Here is a 22,515-nt window from a genome sequence, read left to right as displayed (position 1 = left end):
AACTCACTGTGCCCAGTGGCCATTGTTTTTCTTCCCATTTTATTGAATAGAGGGGGAGATAGAGAAGGAGAGAGAAGAACAGACACATGCAGACCTGCTTCACTGCTTGTGAAATGTATAACCTGCAGGTGGGGAGTGATGGTTTGATTCTTGTGAGGGTACTTACATTTCGTTCTATTTGCGCTTAACTGGGTATGCCACCGCCTGGCCCCAACAATCTCTCATGACAGGTATCTGCAAAACACTCTCATTTCCAGCTCGGGTTCTTTTCCACACTAATATGCGAGGATCTCAAGACCCCCCGGCCCACCACCACCATCCTTTCTGCCCTCTTTCTCCAGAGTCCTTTTCTTTTGGGCAATCCACCAAGCCCAGTCTGAGTTTTATCTTGTATTTTCTTTTTCTCTTCTTGTTCCATAAGTTCTGTCTATGAGTGAGATCATCGAGCATTCACCCTTCTCTTTTTGGTTTATCTCACTAACTACAGGCTCCATTCAAGATAAGGAGAAAGAGATGACTTCATCATTCTTAACAGCATTCTTAGCCACTCATCTGTCACAAGTTCCTCAGGGCTACCCTTCACTGCTGCCCCCGTATGCCAAGTACCCTCCTCCATCAGGCCTTCTTCTCTCTCTGCTCTTTTTCCCAGGATGCTTTTTTTTTTTGTTCAGATGGCTTGCCGCCAGGCTGTTTTCTACTACCTAGGTTTCACTCAGATGCCATCACCTGGCAGAGGAATCTCCTGGGCACACTGTCTATGGTTCTGCTTGCCTTGTCAATCTCCGATCCCTCAGACAACACCACTCACACCCAAAACAGAAGGAAAGTGTGGCTTCCTTTGGGATTTGTCAAGAAGACAAGTAAGCTACAAGCCACAGGAGACTTTGATGTTCTGTCACCATGGGTGTGTTGTAGGCACTCAAAAAATGACTATCCTATGAATGAGGAGATAAATAAATCCCATGTCTTGGGAGTTGATGGGCAGAGCATAGTGTTCCCCAGCCCCAGCATAGCAGGCTAGTTCTCACTACATCCCTCCACCACTGGATTAAACAGTCAGAGTAGACTGTTGTGGTGTTGGGGTTGAATTTTGGGATTTCCACTTTGGAAGCCGGACTTCCTTCTATTTAATTAGTCCCCAGGACATTTTAAGCACACCACAAATTGTCCTCATAATGACACTTTATATGCAGATAAGGAATGATGATCTCGCATGGAATTCCTGCTGTAGTCTTAATTAGCTTCCAGGGTAATTCTTAAATCTTGCCAGGCACCTCCCACCCTGCATTTGGCAGCACTCTTCGGTGCGGTGAGCTCCCTCTGGAGAGCCATAGCTTGAAAATGGATCACATGAGGACGGCTTTTAGAGACACAGTTAACTCATCCAATAAGCTCAGCCTCCCCTGGCTGGGAGAAACCAGTGTGAAGGTCACAGCTCAAGTTCACCAGTGTCTACCCTGAGCTAGGTCCTTCATGGCCTAGGATTACAAGAAGACTTTCCAGGTGGACACAGGCTTGGAGTTTGCAAGGGGTCCATTTTCACATCCTCAGATACACTCTGGGTTCTCACTACGTTACCTCCTCCTCTCACCGTGTCAATTCCAAGTCAATTTTCTCCCACCTAGAACAATAGATGTTCTCTGCGTGTAAGCCAAGGGTATGTCAAGTGTTCTCATCAGGCTTTTGAGAGGAACTCAATCAAATGGCTGGTAGTTCACTTTTTCTTTTCTTTATGATTTTTTTAATTGGGGGGATTATTGGTTTCTGTCAATAGTAAATACAGTTGTTGGTACATGTGTAAAATTTCTCAGTTTTCTTTTAACCAACTTGTGAATTTTTTTTTTTTATCCCGTATAACACTGAAGGAGGAGAACCGAACTGACTGGTCATTTTTGATAGATACATAAAAATTAATTCTTTTTGGGGGCCAGGCAGTGGCACACCTGGTTGAATGCACATGTCACAATGCCCCCCACTCTCAGGAGGAAAGCTTTGTGAGTGGTGAAGCAGTGTTGCAGGTGTCTCTATCACCCCTTCTGCTCTTGATTCCTGGCTGTCTCCAATAAATAGATAAGGATAATAAAAATACTTCTTTTTAAAAAATATGTTTTTATTTACTTTAGAGACAGAGAAATTGAGAGGGAGAGAGACACTGGCAACACTGCTTCACCATTTGTGATGCTCTCTGCCCCTTCCCCTCTAGAGGTGGGGATCTGGGGCTTGAACCCAGGTCCTTGCACACTACTGGGTGCATCCTAGTGGATATGCCAATGCCTAACTCCTGAAATTAAGTTGCGATGGGGGGGTCCTCAATGAGATTTGGACTCCAACCCCCAAGTTCAAAGAATTAGCTGAATTTGCTATAAAGAAACAAGTTCGCATTACATAAGACAGCGCTGTTTCTCACATTTCAATCTATAAGAACAAGAACACATGAGGATAGAACAGATACTGAATCTTGTCTGCTCAACCAGTAAGCAATATCTGCATCTGAATATTGGGATTGATTGAGATAAAAGGGCTTATCTATCTAGGAAATGTATTTCCCAACACACTTTTATTTTCTGATTTAAAAACCTGAGTCAAGATGTACAATACATTGCTTTGATCAATTACACCCTCCTAATAGCTATAGTAATAACTTAATCCATAAGGCAATTTTTAACATGTCTAATACAATAAATCATAGTGAAATAAAATTTAATTTGTATATACTTTCTTCACAGAAAGAATCATCAAAAAATTAACATCATAAAGTAGCCAGTAAGGATAAAATTCTCGAGAAATGTGGAAGGGTAGTGTTACAGGGGCAGAAGAGTGAAAAAGACAGACCAAATCATTCCTTTGGTGCACATATTGTCAGGGTTTGTTTTGGGAGTCTTTGCATGTGAATCTTGTGTTCTATCAGTTGAGCTATCTCCTCAGCCAGGAATTGACATCATTGTAAATCGCCACACCACTGCCAAGAATTTAAATAAAAAATAAAATAATAATAATAATAATAATAATAATGGTATTCACTCCCTAAATGTCTTTTAGGAAGTTCCTAAGCAAACACCAATAGTAGGACCCAGCTCTCCACACTTCTGTCCATGAGTCTGTGAGTCACTGATTTTACCCACCAGCCCAGAAGGACCTCCTCCAGGTCACATGTAGCCAAACTTCCTTCAAGGAGATGATTAAGATGATCAAGCTGAGTAAGCAACAGTGTCCGGCTAGAGAGAGAGAGAGATAAAGAGAGAGAGGGAGAAAGATATGACCCAGGAACCAAGCTTGTGGTGGTGAGGCTATTCAAATCTTTATTCCTTCGAGCACCCAAGTCAGGTGTTAGCACACCTGGTTAAGCCAAACCGCAATGGCCGGCATCTGCCTCCCGGTCTGCCTGAGCACTTCTCCAGGCCGGAAAACGGAAGAGACAAGTCAGAAATGAAAGCGGCTTGACAATACCATATATGGTTAGGAAAGGGGTGGAGAAAGGTGAAAGAGGGCTGGGAATGGTAGGAACTTCCTTAGCAACTGTTGCTAGGGGTTTAACTGGTAGGATTAATAATACACTGCGGTCTTGAGGGTAGAAAAAGAATATGTTAAATGAGCAGAATGAGTGGGGGAATAGGGTGGAGGCCTTAAGTCATTTGTTAGACAAAGCAGAAGATTGATATGTAGATAATAAAAGGGCGGGCCATAGTATCAAGGAATGCAGAGTGGAGCAGAGGGAGCTGGCTTAATGTTTTAAGGAATGCCGGGCTCCTGGAGGCAGAAAAATGCAGGATGCTTTGTGAGGTAGGGAGTCTGATAAGAGGAGGCAAACCTTGGGGGGGTCTTGTGTCTCTCCTCACTCGACCTCTCAGTAGAGAGAGAGACTGACAGGATGGATGCCTATCTCTCAGGTCAAGTCCTGCCAAGCTCTACCACATCCTCACAATTTCCCTACAGCAACAGGACCCAAGAAAGGCCAGGGCAACACTAGATGACAATGACATTAGAATGCTAAGGAGAAGAAAAATGGTGGTCTCGCTCTAGTTTCCATGGGATGACCTAAAGTGAAATCTGGTATGTCCATTCCCATGTTAATCCTTTCCTTCCTCCAAGTAAAGAGATAAAGTCAAAAGAATGACTCCTTCAGCCTGTCAACTGTGTCACTCCTTGGTTTGATAGGTTAGCACTCTCCCCAAAGACAAAAGCAAAGGCTTGACCTCTCAAGGAACCTGGAAGCTTCTCCCAGCAATAGATTCACCCCTTCACCACCCAACAAGAGACACTCCACACATAGCACACACCATGAGTCGGTGAGTGTGGAGGCGGTGAGACAGAGGAGCAGCTGGAAAATGCTGTCACAACACATCCCGGAGCAACTGAAAGCACTGCCTGGAATCCCTTCTGCGCATCAAAGAGAACTCAGGTAGAAAATCATTCAGGCATAAGGTATAAGGTGGCAGCATGGATTAGTCTGTTTGGGAAGTGATAGGTAACTTTAGCTGAAGAAAAGTCAGCTTCTAGAGGATAGCTGACAGGTAGAACTGAAACTCAAAATATTCTTTTATTTATTTTCTACATCTTTTTCTTCTCTTTATCTTAATCACTGGGACCCCGAGGGAAAGTTTTTTCTTCCTTAACCCACACAAAAGCCAGAACACACTCTGAAAGGAGCTATGGGTCTAATCAAGTGCATAAAGGAACACCTGCTGCCTCTGGAAAGATCAGGACTTCATGTTCAAGATGAGAAGAGACTGAGGTGAGGAGAGATGGTTCTAGGGATAAGAGTGGCATGTCTAGGCTGTTCATCTAATATGGCAGACACCTGGGGTCTTTCCAATGGTGAACAACTCAAATGTCATGGGTGGGGAGGAAGGCATAAAAGATTGTCCCCAAGAGAACTGACCCATTTCCAGCTCCAACTCAACCTCCACTGGTTGAGTTACACTTAACTTGATCTTTTTTGGCTTGCTCTCTTTCTTTATTCTACCAGCGTTATTGTTGGGGCTTGGTGTCTGCACTGCTCCACCATTCCATTTTCTTTCACCATGGTAGAAGGGATGGGGGGAGAGAGAGAGAGAGAGAAGCAGCACTGGTCCACTGCTGTTGAAGCTTCCCTGCAGGAAATGGGTACCAGGATCTTGAACCTGGGTCCTCACACAGAAGTATTTGCTTTAGTAGCTATGCTACTATTCAACCCCATGCTTGTTATTTCCAACAGGCTCTTTACACACTTTCTCTTGATTCAATTAGTCTTGAAATACAATAGGCTTTGTCTAGTGGAAAGGTAAAGTCAGAATCCTTCACCAAACTGAAGAGACTCATACCACCTTTATCCAGCCATGTGTTCCCAGAGGTCAAGCCAAATCAAGGGGACATGATCTACTTGTTATTCTTACTGTGTACACACATTGGCAACAGTTTATTCTTTGCTTTGACACTAGTGATCAGTACCGCTACTGGGAGTGATATTTGAACTTAATCATCTCAAAAGCAATTATCCACAGCCTAAAATTATGCAAGGAGGAATTTCAGATCTTAGTACTTTCTGGGGAAAGTTTTTGTGTCTGTTCCAGTCAAGGAAATGGAATGTCTCTCAGAGAGGAAGGCTAAAGTTGACGATGTCGTCATTCTGAGAGATTTCAAAATTGGAGGAAGACAATTTCCCAGGAGTAGAGTGGCAGTCTGTTTGCATTTCGTAGTAGTTCTCAACTTGGGTTTGTACTGAAGCTCCCCAACAGAACATGAACTAATGCTTCTTCTTCTAGAGTTTGCCCTTCTTCCGTAGCCAGTCAACAGCGTCAGGCTGAGCCTGATGTAAAGTTTTGAGACCTCCTTTGAATCTGGAGAGGTGGCAGTCGTTGACTATGTGGGTTATAGTCTGTCTAATGCTAAACCCAAGTGTTTCTGGTGATGGGTGGTAAATAGGAAAGCTATCAAGGGAGGGGATGGCACGCAAAGTTCTGGTGGTGGGAATTGTGTGGAGTTATACTCCTCTATCCTATGGTTTTGTTAATATTTCCTTTTTATAAATAAAATAAAACAGGAAGAAAGAAAAGAACCAACTTATACAAATATGTGAAAGGCTGGAACAAGATGAGAATCAGAGACTGAGGAGCGCAGCCCTACTGAGAGGATATATTTATATTTAAAATTCACCTCATACAAACACCACAGATTTTTTTCTTTCTTTTTTTATGAAGTTAAAAATGTGAAATTATATACTCACTTGATTAGAGTAGTCATTTCCCAATGTATTGATATTTTAAATAATCTTATTATATATCTTAAAATCTCATTACAAATAGACACAATTGTTTTGTTAATCATACCTCAACAAAGCAGATGATTTTTTTCCCTTTTGAGCATAGTACCAATAATTTTAAAAATGTTAAAATGTACAAATATTAAATATTAATGTAACTTACTTCTTCCCAAACATGAACATATGCCAAGATGGTGGCCAAAAGCCAAGCCTAGGGAATGTCTCCTTGGGAAATACTGTCAGATCCTGACCTGTCTGTCCAGAGAGGAGATCACAGTGTTGAGGGACAGGACAGGGCACAGGGGGTCCTAGAGAGCAAGAACATCTTGTTTTCACCGAGTTTGTACAAGTGGAATTGAAATAGAGTAGAGGACCTCATCAGTGTGTTCCTGAACCCCTCTCTTCAGAGCCCGACCCCACTAGGGAAAGACAGAGTCAGGCTGGGGGGATGGATCCACCAGCCCATGCCCAGTGGAGAAACAATTACAGAAGCCAGAACTCCCACTTTCTGCACCCCATAAAGAATTTTGGTCCATTCTTCCAGAAGGGGAGAAATGTTAGAGGAAGATGACCAGAGGACTCTGAAACCCAATTCCATCGGGACCCAGAGAGAGACGAGGAAGAAAAGGAAGCACGCTCAGAAGTAGCAATAGGTGTAGGTGTGACTTATAATGGAAGAGAAGGCAGGACCATAGACAAAATGGTCAAAAGTTAGATAGACAGACAGACAGACAGATAAATAGATACATAGAATGAAAGACAGGGAGGCAGACAGATAGGTCTTTATAGAAATAATATTCAATCCATGTCTGTGACCTTGGAAGAACTATTGCAGTTTCCAATGGAGGGAATGGAGACATAAAACTCTGGTGTGAAATTGTGCCCCTGTTATCTTGTAATTTTGCAAAACACTATTAAATCACTAATAAGAAATTAAAACAAAGTTTTGTTCAGTCACCTGCTGATTCCCATACTTGGGGCTCCATGATTACGTGGTGATGAGAGAGGCTTGTGGGTCGGCTCTCAGACACCTTATGTGCCGACATGTAAGAAGAGTCACGAGGCTGGGTACATAGCCCAGCATGTTGGAGCACAGGACTTGCATGCCCGAGCGGGGGGGGGGGGTTATTGTTGGTGCAGCATAATTTTATGCACTCATTATGAAGTGGGGTACTCATGCAATACCAAGTGTACTCCCAGGTCCAATGTGTTAATACTGTTCACCTGGGCAGGGAAAGGGGAGACTTACAGGATAAAAGGAGAAAGAGGGAGCCAGGCGGTGGTGCAAGTATACATCAGGTTAAGTATACATGGTACAAAGCAAAAGGACTGGCCTAAGGATCCCGGTTCAAGCTCCCAGGTCTCCACCTGCAGGAGGATCACTTCACAAGCAGTGAAGCAGGTCTTCAGGTGTCTATCTTTCTTTCTTTCTCTCTGTCTTCCCCTCCTCTCTCATTTTCTCTCTGTTCTATCAAAAAAAATATATACAAAAAATAGCCACAGGAGCAGTAGATTTGTAGTGCAGGCACGGAGCCTCAGCAATTATTCTGGAGTGGGGGGAGGGGGGGAGGGAGAGAAGATGGACAGAGAGGAACAGAGACACCACACCACCATTCTACCATGCTGGGGTCCACTGGTGTTGCCCAAGGTGCTGCCACATGGTGCCAGGAATGGAACTCAGGGACTCAAGCATGGTCATATGTGTGCTCTACTTCCTGAGCTATCTCCAGGCACCAAAATCCCCCTTTTGAAACAAAGTAAAAACACACCCCAATTCCTATTGTTCTTGGCCTCTCTACAACTCAAGTCCAAGTCTAATAAATCAGACAAAATATAATTCAAATGACAAAAAAATAACTCATTTTAAAATTTTTAAACAAGTTTTCTAATCTACTACATTTAGTGTTAGACAATGAAAACAGCAATCTCATTCCACGGGATTAAATCTTTGGGCCAGGTGAGATGCCATTCAGCGTGTTGTTGGAAACCATTGAACAACATCCTCTGAAAGTCCCAGGTTGTTAAATTTCTCCAGATTTGGGGGCATCTGAGGACTGCCATTGCATTTCTCATGCAAGTTCTTCTCCAAAGTTTTTTTTTTTTTTTTTCTGGAACTATCGGGTTTAGCACTAAAAGAATACCTAGACAGAACAAAGTTAGGGGGGATACCTGAGACTCCAGAGACACAGCGACTCAGCGCAGAAGATGTCTGCAGGCTGCGTGGGGACAAGTGGGAGATCTCTGTCCCATCTGGTCACATGCAACGCAACAGCAGGAGTGAGCCAACAATGAACACGTTTATTTACACTGATGGCCATGAGATGAGGTGTGATTTTATTTAATTACCACCAAGCTTATTACTGGAGCTTAGTGCCTGCACAAGGAATCCAATACTCCTGGGACCTCTTCCTTCCCTGCCCTGCCCCTATTCTCTTTACCTTCCTTTCCCCCCTTCTCTTTCTTTCTTCTTTCCTCCCTTCATTTTCTCCTTGAGACAGAGAGGAGTTGAGAAGGCAGGAGGAAGAGAGAGAAAAAGAGACACCTGTAGGATTGCTTCATCCCTCATGAAGTTTCCCCCTACAGGTGGGTACCGGGGGCTCGAACCTTGATCCAAGTGTATGGTAGCATATGTGCTCTCCTGGGTACACCACCACTCACCCTGCTGTGTATCTTTCTTGGGCCCCCTGATATCCATCTCCATATCTGCAAAGAATCTCCAGAGGGTGGGGAGCAGGATGGGTTTCAATCCTAGGTGTGAGAATTGGAGCACAGGAGGAAGCCTGAGTTCTCAGGAGGCACTTAAGTGCATGCAGTGTGCCCCTGGAATAAGGAGTGCTTCCTGGGGAGCAACACAGGGAGGCATGCATTGGCCAACGTCCATGTCCAGCAGAGAAGCAATTAGAGAAGCCAGAACTCCCACCTTCTGAACCCCCAAAACAATTTTGATCCATGCTCTCACAGGGGGAGAAATATTGGGAGATGACCAGAGAGCTCTGAACTCCAACTCCACCAGGACCCTGAGAGAGGAGAAGAAAAAAAGGAAGGACATTTGAAGGTAGTTGTAGGTGTTAAGTGTGACTTAGAAAGGAAGAGGGGATGAGACCATGGGGGGAAAATGGGCAAAGACATATAAAGACAGATAATTATAGAAATCATAGTCAATCCATATCTGTGACCTTAGGAGAACTACTGTAGCTTCCAACGGAGGGAATGGGGACACAGGACTCTGGTGGTGGCAAGGAGTGGAATTATACCCCTATTATAATTTTGCAGATCAAGATTAAGTTACTAATACAATATAAAAAACTAAGTAGAAAAAGAAAATTTGTGGGATTCGTACAGACTGGGATGCTTATCCAGCTGCTAAGAGTAATGAAGTCTGTGGTCTGGGAGGTGGTGCAGTGGATAAAGCATTGGACTCGCAAGCATGAGGTCCTGAGTTCAATCCCCGGCAGCACATGTACCAGAGTAATGTCTGGTTCTTTCTCTCTCTCCTCCTATCTTTCTCATAAACAAATAAAATAAATAAATAAATAAATAAAACAAATCTTTTAAAAAAGAAAAGAAAAAAAGAGTAATGAAGTCCTCTGCTTTGTCTCCTCTTAGCTGGAGCTTGAAGGTCTTACACTAAGGGAACTTAATGGCCTACATTACATATCATAGGGAAGGGAGAAACTGCGCCCAGTGTTAAGAGCTGTACTGGAAACCCTAATAAAGAAAGGAGAGGGAGAGAGAGAGAGACTTGAAGGTCCCACAAAATCCAGTCTAGTATGAGTACAATGAAGGCCTTCTTGTCTCTAGTTTGCCCAAGGGAAAATACCTTTCTCACCAAGTAAAGATGTGACAAGGGAGTGATTCTCATCCTACCACCAGCACTGCCTTTTCCTCAACTCCTTATTCATGTTTTACTCGAAGACAAAACCTTTTTGTTGATTTATTTATGAAGATTTTCATTTATTTATTAAAGCTCGCTACTCTTTTAAGTATAGCCAGTAATCACAGGCTAGAGCGGGTCTTTGGAGAATGCAGATAGCAATCTTCCATCTAAATATTTAAAGGAGACTCTGGGAAGGGAAGAAAAACTCAGAAGGGAAGGATGAAGAGAAAGGATCACCTCAAAACACCCATGTGGGGAGGGTGGTGGTGCCGGTGGGGTAGCAATGGCCTGACCAGTGACTCCCTCCCAGGAAGCAGTGTGTTCTCACTTGGTGCATGGCTTCGCTGGCTAGGCAAAGCATGAGATGTTTGTCCTGAGGTCCACCGCAGACTTCCGGTTTCCCGGGGGCTGTGTCTGGGAGGCAGCAGGCTCCCCCCTAGGAAATGGCCCCTCCTGAAGTCTGTCTGCTGCCCCCTTTAGGATTGGAATGGAATGAGGAGGGTGTGTTCTGGTAAAACCCTGCCAATGGGCAAAATGTCACGCAAACGGAAAGGACAGATTCAAAGGAGGTCTCGAAACTTTACATCAGGCTCAACCTGACGCTGTTGACTGGCTACGAAAGAAGGGCAAACGCTAGAAGAAGAAGAAAGGACGGAAAAGGTATCATCACAGGAGGCTTCCTCACGCTGGGAGAGTTTACCTGGGAAGGCCATTTGTGTGTGTGTGTGTGTGTGTGTGCATGTGTCCCAGAACCACCACATGGGAGAACTATGGACACCCCATGGATGGACATGGGGTCCCTGAAAGGTGGAACGATGCTCTGAGAGCTCTCCTCTCTCCCTCCCTCTCCCTCTCCTTCTCTCTCTCTCCGTCTCCCTCTCCCTCTCCTTCTCTCTCTCCGTCTCCCTCTCCTTCTCTCCCTCTCCCTCTCCCTCTCCCTCTCCCTCTCCCTCTCTTTCTCTCTTTCTCTCTCTCTGCCCCACAGATAAAAATTGGCTAGGGCAGTGGTATCATATGTATGAGCATTTTATTTGTTTGTTTATCACCAGGGTTTTAGCACTGGGGTTTGGTGCCAGCCTTTTAAAAAATTATTTCTATTTTACTGGATGGAATAGAGAGAACTTGAGAGAGAAACAGAGAGGAAGAAGGAGAGACAGACACCTGTAGACCTGCTTCACCGCCTTCTGAAGCTTCCTGCCTGCAGGTGGGGAGCCGGGGCTCATGGTTTTAGCACATGGTGCTGCATGCCCTCAACTTGGTGCAGCAGCTCTCGGCCCCCAGCGTTGCACTTAACGGAAGTGAAGGAGGCAGAGAAGGTGGAGGAGGAGGAGGAGGAGGAAAGGAAAGAGGAGAAGGAAAGGATTCTGAACCTCAGTCCAAATGCAGACGCTCGGCCGACCTAGTGATAACAGAGCACAGGGCAGCACCCAAAGGCCTCTCAGATGGCTGGGGAAGGTCCAGGCTCAGGAAGCAGGTTGCGGCCCTGCTCCTTACTAGGGGGACGCGGGAGCAGGGGAGTTGTGGAGGTGCCTCCAGCAGCCCACTTGCTCTTCTGCCATACAGTGTGGCAGCTGGTCATCACCCAGGGAAGGAAGAAGGGCGCTCTGTTAGCTCTACTGATGCCAACTGCAGGGGTCGGGGGCTCTGTCAGTGGCCTTTGGCAAAGACCCAGGCCCACACAGAATGTAACCGCTTCCTGTGGTGAGATGAATTTGGTTGGTGCCCTGTGCACAAGGGAGGGAGCGGCTCATTTGTCATTTGTGCCTTCGTTTCCAGGGTGCTGTGGACACCACCTGGCTCAGAGGGTCCCTCAGGAACTGGTTCACTCTCGGCAATGTCTTCAGACTTCCTCAAGACGTGTTCTTGACAGGACACAGCCCGTGCGATTCATGAGTCAGCTAATCGGGGCTTTGTTCAATTGTTTTTTTCTCAGTATCACGCTGTGTGATTCAGCATATAGATCCTACTCACTTTTTTAAAAAATCATATTACTAGGTACTTGACGTTTTTGAAGAAGTGAATGGTTTACTTTAAACCTTTAATTTTATTTTGGATAGAGAAAGGGAGAAACTGAGAGGGAAGAGGAAGATAGGGAAAGAGAGATGCCTGTTTCACTGTTTATGAAGCTTCCTTCCCCTCACAGGTAGGAACTGGGAGCTCGAACCCTGGTCTGTGCACACTGTGATGTGTGCGCTCTATCAGGTGACCCACCACCTGGCCTCCTGTTTCTCTTTTCAAGATTTATTTACTTATGAAAATGAGCTATAGCTTATGGTGGTGCTGGGGATTGAACCTGGGACCTCAAAGAGCCTCAGGTATGAAAATCTTTTGCAGAATCATTATGCTGTCTCCCCTGCCTCATAAACACATCTTTAAAACATTTAGATACAGGGATGCTGCATCTGTGATGCCTACTAGATGCTGAGTGGAGACAGTAAACAGACAAAGACGTAAGAACTGCAACAAAGCTGTTATTAAGAACTGGCAGAATTCAGACTCTCTTCAATATCACAAAAGCAGAGGACATCACCCAAAGTTTGAGTGAGAGATGAGAGACCAGAGAAAAAGTCCAATATTTGTTGTTGTTGTTCTTAGTTCAAAGATCTTACAGACTTCCTTTCAACACACAGCTCATGGCTAAAGAGAGTCTCACCTCAGTTATTAAAGGATTGGCTTCCCTTCCTGTCTGATGGCATCTGATAGTAAAGATGTCATCAACAGAGACATTACAGAGCTCCAAATTCTCCTCCCCATGAGACAGTACTCCATCCCGGCTTCCAAGAAAGAAGAGATGCCCAGGAGCTAGGAAACCAATCAATACTTGTCCATTTTGTTATATTTTAATCCACCTCGAGAAATAAAACACACAAGCACATAGTACTTGGTTCAGTCTGGGCAGCAGACTGATTAGCTATTGATTTTCCCTCTGTGTTATAGAGGAGGGATTACATTTTACTGGAAGCCCCAGCGCTGCCCTGGCTGAAACCACCACATAATGGAAAGGACACATGGAGACGAAGAGGAAACCTTGACCTTTGGAGCAAACGGCTTTGTTCAGATATACAGACGCTGCAAACAACATTGAAATACAACCCAAGTGGACCACATATACCCACAGTGAGCTGAGTGCCTGCCCGCCTCCTCACAGTGCCTGTGGAGCAGAGCAAACAGTTGCATTGATCTGACACAGACTGGATGTCCAGTTTCCCGGTGAAAAAATAAGTCCCAGGGCCCTGCAGCTCTGAGGCTTCTCCTGGTGAGTGTGACGGGCTTGTGAAGTAGCAGGAGGACCGGAGGTATCACCAAGGGCTTGGCGAGCCACACTTAGGGGTTTGGAGAGCAGAGACAATCCCTGCTGTCTGGGGAAAATGCATGTGTTAGGGGCCAGGTAGTTGAGTGCACATGTTACAGTGCACAGGACATGGCTACTCAAGCCCCTGGTCCCCACCTGCAGGGGGAAGGAAAGCTTTGCGAGTGGTGAAGCAGGGCTGCAGGTGTCTCTCTGTCTTTCTTCCTATCTCCCCATTCTCCCCTGATATCTGGCTATCTCTATCCAACAAATAAAAATCATAAAATAAAATTTAAAAAAAGATGCACATGTGTAAGATCTGGACTCACTTCCGGTGTCCCGACGGCCCCAGGATGTGAGTTCGCCGCTTTGTTGTACCCACCTGCTTTCACCCCAGAGGTTGGGGCCGAACACGAGCCTTTGGCATGAAGGGTGGTCCACGTCCTAGAGCCTCGCATCCACTGATATCGTCACCTGCAGTCAGGCCTGCTGAAATGCATGCTGCCCTGACCTAAGAACCTTCGGGAATCACGCCTTCCACGGGATGATGGTATGTGGGGAGAGGCGTGTGTGTCTCTCAGCTAGGTGCTTGTCATCTGCTAGTACTCCAAGAAGCAATCTGCTGGGGCCTGGACACCCTCTCAGTCTGTAGCAAGTACACAAGGTCTCTGATGGGGCTTGACCACCCCCAGCCCCTCTCCCAATAGCTATCTGCAGAGGCTATGGCTTTACTTGAGATTCCCCAACTCCCCAGATAATCCTCCAAAGCCCTGATGCTTCCTCCCCCAAGATTTCTTTCTTTCTTTCCTTTCCTTTCTTTTTTCTTTAATGGGTGGGTAATGATTTAAAGTAAATACAGTTGTTGGTTTATGTGTAAAATTCCCCAGTTTTCTGAAAAAACACCCTCCCTCCATTCCAGGTCCTGCTCCACCATCGGGAACCAGGTCCTGAAGCCTCTGCACCCCGACCCTAGCCCAGGGTCCTTCACTTTGGTGCAATACACCAAACCCAGTCCACATTCTGCTTTGTGTTTCCCCTTCTGTTCTTATTTCCCCACTTCTGTCCATGACTGAGATCATCCCATCTTCATCCTTCTCTTTCCGGCTGATCTCACGTCACAGGATTCCTTCAAGCTCCATCCAAAAGGAGGTGAAGAAAGTGACTTCATCATTCTTCATGGCTGAGTAGGATTCTTTTGTGTGTATAGACCATAGCTTTTCTATGTTGGCACGGAGCTCTCACTGGACACTACAGCCCCTTGAGCTAGGTCAAAGGAACCAGAAACTAGAGCTTACGTATCACCTGGTTCCCTGGCTGGCCATCCTCAGAACAAGGACATGCACAGAAACAGAAAAAATGGAGGGGCTGAGAGAAGGGGTTTCGGTGGTGCCATCTAGTTGACAGAGATGAGGTCTGCTGTAGGGGCTGCTGCTCCAGGACTTGATCTAGGTGATGGCTGTACAATGTTGCGGTGCTAGCAAAAGCCCCGGAAATGGTCTGCTTTGGGACTGCTACTGCTGGGCCAGAGAAGACGCTCACGGGGCAGGGTGGACATCTTGCCAAGGGTGCGGCCTAGCTCAAGCCCTGACTCCACAGTCTGTGCTATGGTGCCTAGGGAAACTCTGGTGTTAATCTCTCTCTCTCTCTCTCTCTCTCTCTCTCTCTCTCTCTTTTTCGCCCACAAAGTGATCCAGGAGCAGTGAAATCATGAAATCAGGTCCTGGTGCATGACTGGACTGGGTTTGGGTATTACATAAAGTAAAGGACTCCGGGGTGGGGGCTGGCTTTCAGGTCCTGGAACCTGATGGTGGAGGAGGACCTAGGCTGGGGCTGAGAGTGTTTTGCAAAAAACAGACATTTTACACATGTACCAACAACTACATTTACTGTCAACGATTCAACATTAACCAGGCCCTGGTGCATGATGGAGGACCTAGGCTGGGGATGAGAGTGTGTTGCAGAAAACAGAGACATTTTACAAATGTGCCAACAGCTATATTTACTGTTCAATGTAAACCATTAATCTCATAAAATAAATAAATAAAATAAAATTGGTGCTGTGGATGGAGACCAGGAAGTGATTTGAGAAAGACGTTCTGGAAGCCGGGCACAGGGTCTGCCTAACCTGCACCTGGGTTCCTCACCGGCCTTGTCCCCCAACCTCATGCACCAGCCAACAACAGGCAACATTTTCATTTCAAAGCAGATGCTGAGGAAGGAAGAGGCGAAGGCACATACCAATCAGCTCCTTGTTCCTCACATCCAGGGCCATGTTCCGCAGCGCCGTGGCCACCGCACACACCACTCGGTCGTTGTCTATTCGCAGGAGCTCCACCAGGATGGGCAGGCCTTTCTCCTTGCGTACGGCCGCTCGGATGTAGATGGACCACTGAGGAGACAGGAGGGGATGGCCGTTAGCTGTGGCGCAGGTGGGGCAGCCTGGGGCCAACAGCTTGCTGCTTACAGGAGCCAGAGAGGCCAGATGCTCGTGGCCTAGCTGTAGGATGGGCTGAATATGTTAGTGTCCACACAGTTGAACTATATAAATTTTATCTCCCACATTTCTCACGGCTAATCTCTGCACCTTCTTTCTCTGGAACCAATGTGCTTTTGATAATCTGAGTTGGCAAACCACGTAAGGTGATGGGTTCTCTGTTGAAAGGAGCAGAGGTCTGGTGTGGGGAAGAGCTGGTTGTTGGCATTAAGGAGGAAGATGAAGTCCTGGGGGGAAAAGGATGCAGAATTGAGTGCAACCAACCACTTTTTTTTTTTTAATGTCACTGAGCCTCATACTAGCTTGGGACATAGTTGAGTGACTCCCATGCCATTTTTTTTTTTTTTTTTTGCCTCCAGGGTTATCACTGGATCTTGGAGCTTGGTGCCTGCCATGGCTCCTAAAGCCATGTTTTCAATTCCTGTTGCTATTGCTATTATTGTTGTCATTGCTGTTGTTGGACAGGGCAGAGAGAAATGGAGAGAAGAGGAGAAGACAGAGAGGGGGAGAGAAAGACAGACACCTGCAGACCTGCTTCACCGCCTGTGAAGCGACTCCTCTGCAGGTGGGGAGCCGGGGCTCAAACCGGAATCCTTACGCCGGTCCTTGTACTTCCCGCCATGTGTGCTTAACCCGTTGCACTACCACCCGGCACACCCGTGCCATTTTTTAACTGCAGAGAGATGGGGAGAAGAGAGGTACCACAGCACCACTCCTCCAACTATGGGGCTCTCCCAGTGCTTTCCATGGTGCACCAGGGCTCTAACCCAGGGCCTCAGAGTGAGCTATCTCCCGGCCCCACATAAGTAACTTACAGAAAGAGAAATGAAACCTTGGAACAGAGACAGAGGCTTAGAAGTGAGTTGCCAACATGTCTGGGATAAGTCCTTTTCTAGATCATCAAGGCCGAATCCATCATCATCACACGGTGGAGGGGAGAAGTGCACATGGCACTGAAGATCAGGAGTGCAAATTGTTAACAATAACAACAATATTAACCAAAACCACTGAGATTTTTGGCCCTAGAAGTGGCACAGTGGATCAAGTGCTAATTTGAAGGCATGGGGTCGAGTTCGATCCCTGGCAATGCATATGCCAGATCAACGCTCTCTCACTAATAAACAGATGATTAAACACTTGAGGACAAAATGTGTTACACCCAGGGCCGCTAGTCAATGTCCCAACTCCTCAAACAACTCACTCCATTGATTTGTTGTTGTTGTTGTTTGATTTTGTGGTCGCAGCTGCTGCCTTCATGGACCCCAGTAGTGAATGTTATAGGAGCTTGCCTGTCCTTTGAGGAGGTGAAGCCATTGAGATCCTGGCGAGCCCAGAACTTTCTGGCATTGGCATAGTCTGCGTTAAGTACCTGTCTGCTATTCCAGAGAAAGACGTGCAGAAGGGCTGCATCTGTTTCATAAACATGACTGTCAGTCATTGACCATGTGAGATCATGACATGGGTGAAAGGGGATCTGGCATCCACCAGGTCCCCACCCTCCCCTCCGCCACCCCATTGGCCCTCCCTCCCCCGTCGGGGCGGACGCCCAGAGCTGGCTCTCACCTGTGGCAGGCAGGGAGCCCCCTCTGGCAGTGAACGTAAGGCATCCGCCATGCCTGCCACATCCTCAGCCCAGCCCTGCACGAAATACGAGATTGAAAAGACACACGGCTTCATCCCGTCCGTCCGGCGTACAAGAGAAGGCACATGCACATCAGTTATCATCACTGTCTCCTTCTGCGGGGGTTGGGGGCTGTCCTGTCCACACTCTGGGAAGCCTCGGGGCGTGGGGGAGCTTGGCAGGACTCACTGAATCAACTCTGGGTGCTCGCGAGCTATTTGGGGCTGATTGGAGCTGGCACGTCTGCAGAGGCTACTGCTTCTCAAGGAGGAAGGTGCCTTGAGAAGCTTAAATGTTTTCTGAAGATAGTACACAACCCCCTTCATGTGTACACTGGAATCTGATCTGCATATTCTCATGCTAAAGCAGGACTTCCCTTCCTTTTATCTCCTCCGCTCCCTGTGGGTGTCTACAGGGCACATCCCGGGAAGACTCAACACTGATAGCAATGCAGCCCCTTCACAGTTGGATTCCCCCCCTGACATTCAGCGGGGGAGCTTAGGAAAGGGAGAGGAAAGAAATCGAGTTTGTAGGGTCAATGCATACTGACTGTTACATGGACATGCACAATGCAGTTGAATCACAAAGCTGAACCTTTCCAGAGCCTTCTGGGAGCGCTCTGTGCACATTAACATTTCTTACTTTACAGATCAGGGCACCTAGCTGTAAGATGCTGAGTCATCAGCCATAACCATCCCGTGCCCCTAACTCTAGTCCTGTACCAGAAGTCGCTGCTCTTCACGAGGCTGTCAAGGCTTCCTCCTCTGCTACCACCTCATTTCTGCTCAGTCCCAGACACTGTCTCACCCTCTTCTCTGCATTTCCAGCAGACAGAGGAAAGCCTGATCACATCTGAGATGAGCCGAGAAAGGAAGGGTGTGACATTGCTTTTTTTTTTTTTTTTCCTTCTTAGAAGTCTGTTCTATTTCTCCCATGGAAAGATGCAAAGTTAATCTGGCATTTGGAAAATGAACCATTGACTTTGTAGTGTGTGCGCCTAGCCTGGTGCACCACCGCCTGGCCCCTGAATCATTTGACCTTGTTTTGAGACTGATTTGAAGGCAACGAGAATGGCTGTGTGTACTTCAAGGTGCGTATGAGTTTCGTCTAGAGCTTTGGGGTCTGACGAAACGGCCAGCTGGAACATGCTTTCTCTATGTGAACAAGGATAACCGATCACAAAACTGCAACATTGACACCGAAACTTGTAGTTGTTTGCACGTGCATGGAGAGTTCCCAGCCTGGGTTCAGCAGGTGAGAACTCTGAGTAAATCATCTACATTTCAATCAAAAGGTGCTGATGGTGATGCTTTCTGAAGGAGCAGTGGACCAGGCCTGGGGCAGATGGTCTGAAACTCCCGACACCAGCACCGAGGTCACAAGGGAGAAAGGCATAGTGTAGACAAACGGATCTAGTGAATGAGGAATGCTGCCCAGGTGCACCCAGAGACACACGGGAAGCTCGTGCAGCGCCGCCCCCATAAAGGGAGATGAGTGAGAAGAGGTAAAAGTGCGCCAAGAGTCATGGCAGTGGAGGGGGAGCTCTCTGGGACTCAACAGCTTTTGCAGATGGAATGAGAGCTTCCTGCAGTGCAGAGGGAAGGGACAGATAAGCCAGGGCCAGAATGCCTCCCAGAAGAACATTCCAAGAACTGCAGGGAGAACGCTCAATGATTCAGAGGAAAGGAAAGAGGAGAAGGAAGAGGAAGAGGAGGAAGGGGAAGAAGTGGAAGAGAAAAAGAGAGGGAAGAAGAGGAAGGGGAGGAGGAAGAAGGATATTTGGTATAGTGAGAAGATACAGCACAAGTTCAGCAGTTAAAATGGTTATCAATGGGGGTGAGGAAGGTGACACAGATGGGAGTGATGGAAAAAAATAAATAAGATGGAGAGAGAGAAAGAAAAAAAAAGAAAGAGAGAAAGAGTACAACAAAATGACTTCAATGGATACATCCTTTCCCAGGGAAGACCCTGGGGGAGCTATGTGCTCTCAAACTGATCTCACCAAAACCAACCTACTATTCAAACCAAATGCCAGCCACTGTTCTCACGTCCTTGCCTGTATGAACTCACACTGTCCTTCTATCAACAAGAGGAGGAATCAACTCCTGTGACTCCTTACTAATCCCATTTTGATAAGGGAGGAAAGTCAAGGTCCAGTAACTGCAGATGCTCAGCTGGGATGTGAGCCCAGGAGCCTTGCCTCAGAGCTGTGGTGCTGAACTACCATTCCTCCTGCTGGGTCCCCTAGGGCTGTGTAACAGTAGAGTGCAGGGCTTGCAAGCATGAGGCCTCCATTGCTGACACCACATGCAGCAGAGTAATTCCCTGGTTCTCCATCTTACCAAGAAATAAATCTTTAAGACAAAAAACAGCTCATGTGTTCCTGTACTCACAGTTGGTATAACCCCTTACAAGTCTGCCAATCAGCCTTGGTCTTATAATTAATCTTGGTCTAATAATTACGTTATTTATTATTTCAGTCTCCGAAGAACACACTTGGCATTCCTCTAGACTCATTAAGACCTTCCTTGGGAGTCAGGTGGTAGCGCAGCAGGTTAAGTGCACTTGGTGCAAAGCTCAAGGACTGGCGTAAGGATCCCGGTTCGAGCCCCCAGCTTCCCACCTGCAGGGGAGTTGCTTGAAGGCGACTGAAGCAGGTCTGCAGGTGTCTATCTTTCTCTCCCCCCTCTGTCTTCCCCTCCTCTCTCCATTTCTCTCTGTCCTATCCAACAACAATGACATCAATAATAACTACAACAATAAATCAACAAGGACAACAAAAGGGAATAAATAAATATTTAAAAAAAACCTTTCCTATATTGCTAAGGAAACTAATGGATATCACAGTCTAATCTGGAGAACAACTTACCAAATTTGGCAGATACAGTAAGTCATACATCATTGGAGTTACAGTAAGAATTGCCTGGTTCTTGTCAAGAGAGGTGGTTCCTATTTGCCCATGATGTGACAATAACTCCAAACGGTAAGAGCTGTTGCATTGCCTAACCCAATGGGGCCGTTACTGGTGCTCTTTGGATGAATAAAAGAACAAGGCAACAAATGTTCAGGGTGGGAAGAGGTGAATGTGAAGGACAGAGATATAGAAGAGGTGAATGTGAAGGACAGAGATATAGATGGGGTGCACTTGAGAGAGCATGGGAGTGGAGAGGATGGAATCTGCCCTCTGCTTGGAGTCAAGACAGTCTCTCCCTGAGTTGGGAGAGGAATGGATGCGAGTTGGAGAGGAAGCAGGAGGTGAGAAAACACGGGAGACGGCTGCTACCTCAGTGCCCTAGATGAACCCCTCTGTGTGTGGTGGGCTGCTGCTGCCCCCCCCCCCCGACCCTTGAAGATGAAGGCGATAACTGCCCTCTAAGGAGTCTTTGAGCTACAGTAGCAGCTGTACAAGACTGCTGCACCCTGAGGCCTCGGGGGACCCAGAGAACGAATGACCCATGGATTGCTGGGCAGCAAAGGGCACTGGGTAAGGCGAGAGCATTTCTGTGGCCTTGAGTTGGTGGGCTGCGCAAATCGTCAGAGGGAAAAGGACTAAGGAGGCTGTAAGGATGTCTCACAGTGATGGTGGCACTGGACAGTCCCAGCATAGATTAAAAAGAGAATATGGTTGTGTCTCAGGGAATCTCAGTAGAGGAGATGGGGCTCATCACTTCGCAGCTGAGAAGCCAGCAGGACAAGTAGGCTTGCAATGAACAAGAGGGAGAGATGATTCCAGACGAATAAATGGATACACCCAATCCCATCCACTGTAGGGATTTGCCCTGACTCTTGTATGTCCCATGGCTATTCTCACCTACAGGGAGCAGGGAACCCTAAAAGCTTGTAGATGTAAATGAGGACAGGGAAATAACTGCATTTGATTGGGTTTACTAGAAATGTCTGGAATAAATGCATTATTCCTTCATTTGTTTTTGTTATTAGCTGAAGTTGGAGTGCAGAAATGTAGTGCCAGAATTTTTAAAAAATACTTATTTATTTTCCTTCTTGTTGCCCTTGTTGTTTATTATTGTTATTATTGATGTCATCGTTGTTGGATAGGACAGAGAGAAATGGAGAGAGGAAGGGAAGACAGAGAGAGGGAGAGAAAGATAGACACCTGCAGACCTGCTTCACCGCTTGTGAAGTGACCCCCCCCTGCAGGTGGGGTTAGTGCCAGAATTTTTAACGTGTTGATTGGTATCTCCATACTTTACCAGGAGTCACATGCTTTAGAAGTAGAATCTGTGATTAAGTGGCTTCCCGTCCCATAGTTGTTTTCCTATTGACTTCCCTTATCAACGTAGGTATTTTTTTTTCACTTGCTGGCTTGATGTGATAAAGAAAAAGGTCCTATTTTAGAAGTGAACTCTTCAGAACAAGACTTCATCTTTCAGAAGCACTGCAGCATTTTGCAGTTTCAGGGACTGTCAGTGACTACACCCCTAGATGTAGAACCAGGAATGCTTTGCGGTGGATTTCAGAGATTGCTCAAGATTCCAAAACTCGTCTTGGAATTTATTTACAAAAACATGCCATTTACTGTTATATCTCAGCTTTCTGATAAAAGGACAGAAAGTACGAGCAGGAGAGCATGTCCTGCTTTCTCAGTTTATCTCAGTTGGAAGTTCAGAAACTACCTGTTTTTTTTTGTTTAGTAGCTGGAGTTCTGTAACTTAAGGCATGGAAACAAGATCATTCAATGACCATGAAGTAGTGAGCCTGGGCTCACTCAGTAGTCAGAGTGGACGTACTGACCGTGTTGATGATGCTGCTGCAGCCCCTGTGGAGAGCCTCCTGGGGTCTCAGAAGAACTCTCTTGAGTCACGTGTGACTAGACAGTGAATTGGGGGTGACCCTGCACTTCACTGCCTCCTTCGCCCACCCTGTCCAATGCTTGACGTCTCGTCACCCAATCTGGTCCCCTACGCCTACACTGAACTTCTCTGTTCCAGACTCTTGGAAACGGAGTTGGCAGTCAGCTGAGGTCAAGAACAAACAC

General features: G+C 46.4%; 1 protein-coding gene across 5 annotated transcripts in view; it reads right to left on the bottom strand.

Annotated features, from left to right (window-relative positions):
• CTNND2 (catenin delta 2) overlaps positions 1-22,515 on the bottom strand; it is a 767,681-nt gene that overhangs the window by 63,951 nt on the left and 681,215 nt on the right. For 4 of the 5 annotated variants that reach the window (XM_060191168.1, XM_060191172.1, XM_060191169.1 and 1 more), the window contains 2 exons: positions 17,462-17,536; positions 15,643-15,793 (listed from right to left, as the gene is read on the bottom strand). In XM_060191168.1, the coding sequence (XP_060047151.1) occupies positions 15,643-15,793; positions 17,462-17,536 (226 nt within the window). The remainder of the gene's footprint in view (positions 1-15,642; positions 15,794-17,461; positions 17,537-22,515) is intronic. The other variant, XM_060191170.1, reaches the window with a different exon arrangement.

The sequence above is a fragment of the Erinaceus europaeus genome, chromosome 5 (genome assembly GCF_950295315.1).
Source record: "Erinaceus europaeus chromosome 5, mEriEur2.1, whole genome shotgun sequence".
NCBI lineage: Eukaryota > Metazoa > Chordata > Mammalia > Eulipotyphla > Erinaceidae > Erinaceus > Erinaceus europaeus.
The sequence above is the reverse complement of the archived record's forward strand: the minus strand, read 5'-3'. Positions and strand labels throughout refer to the sequence as shown.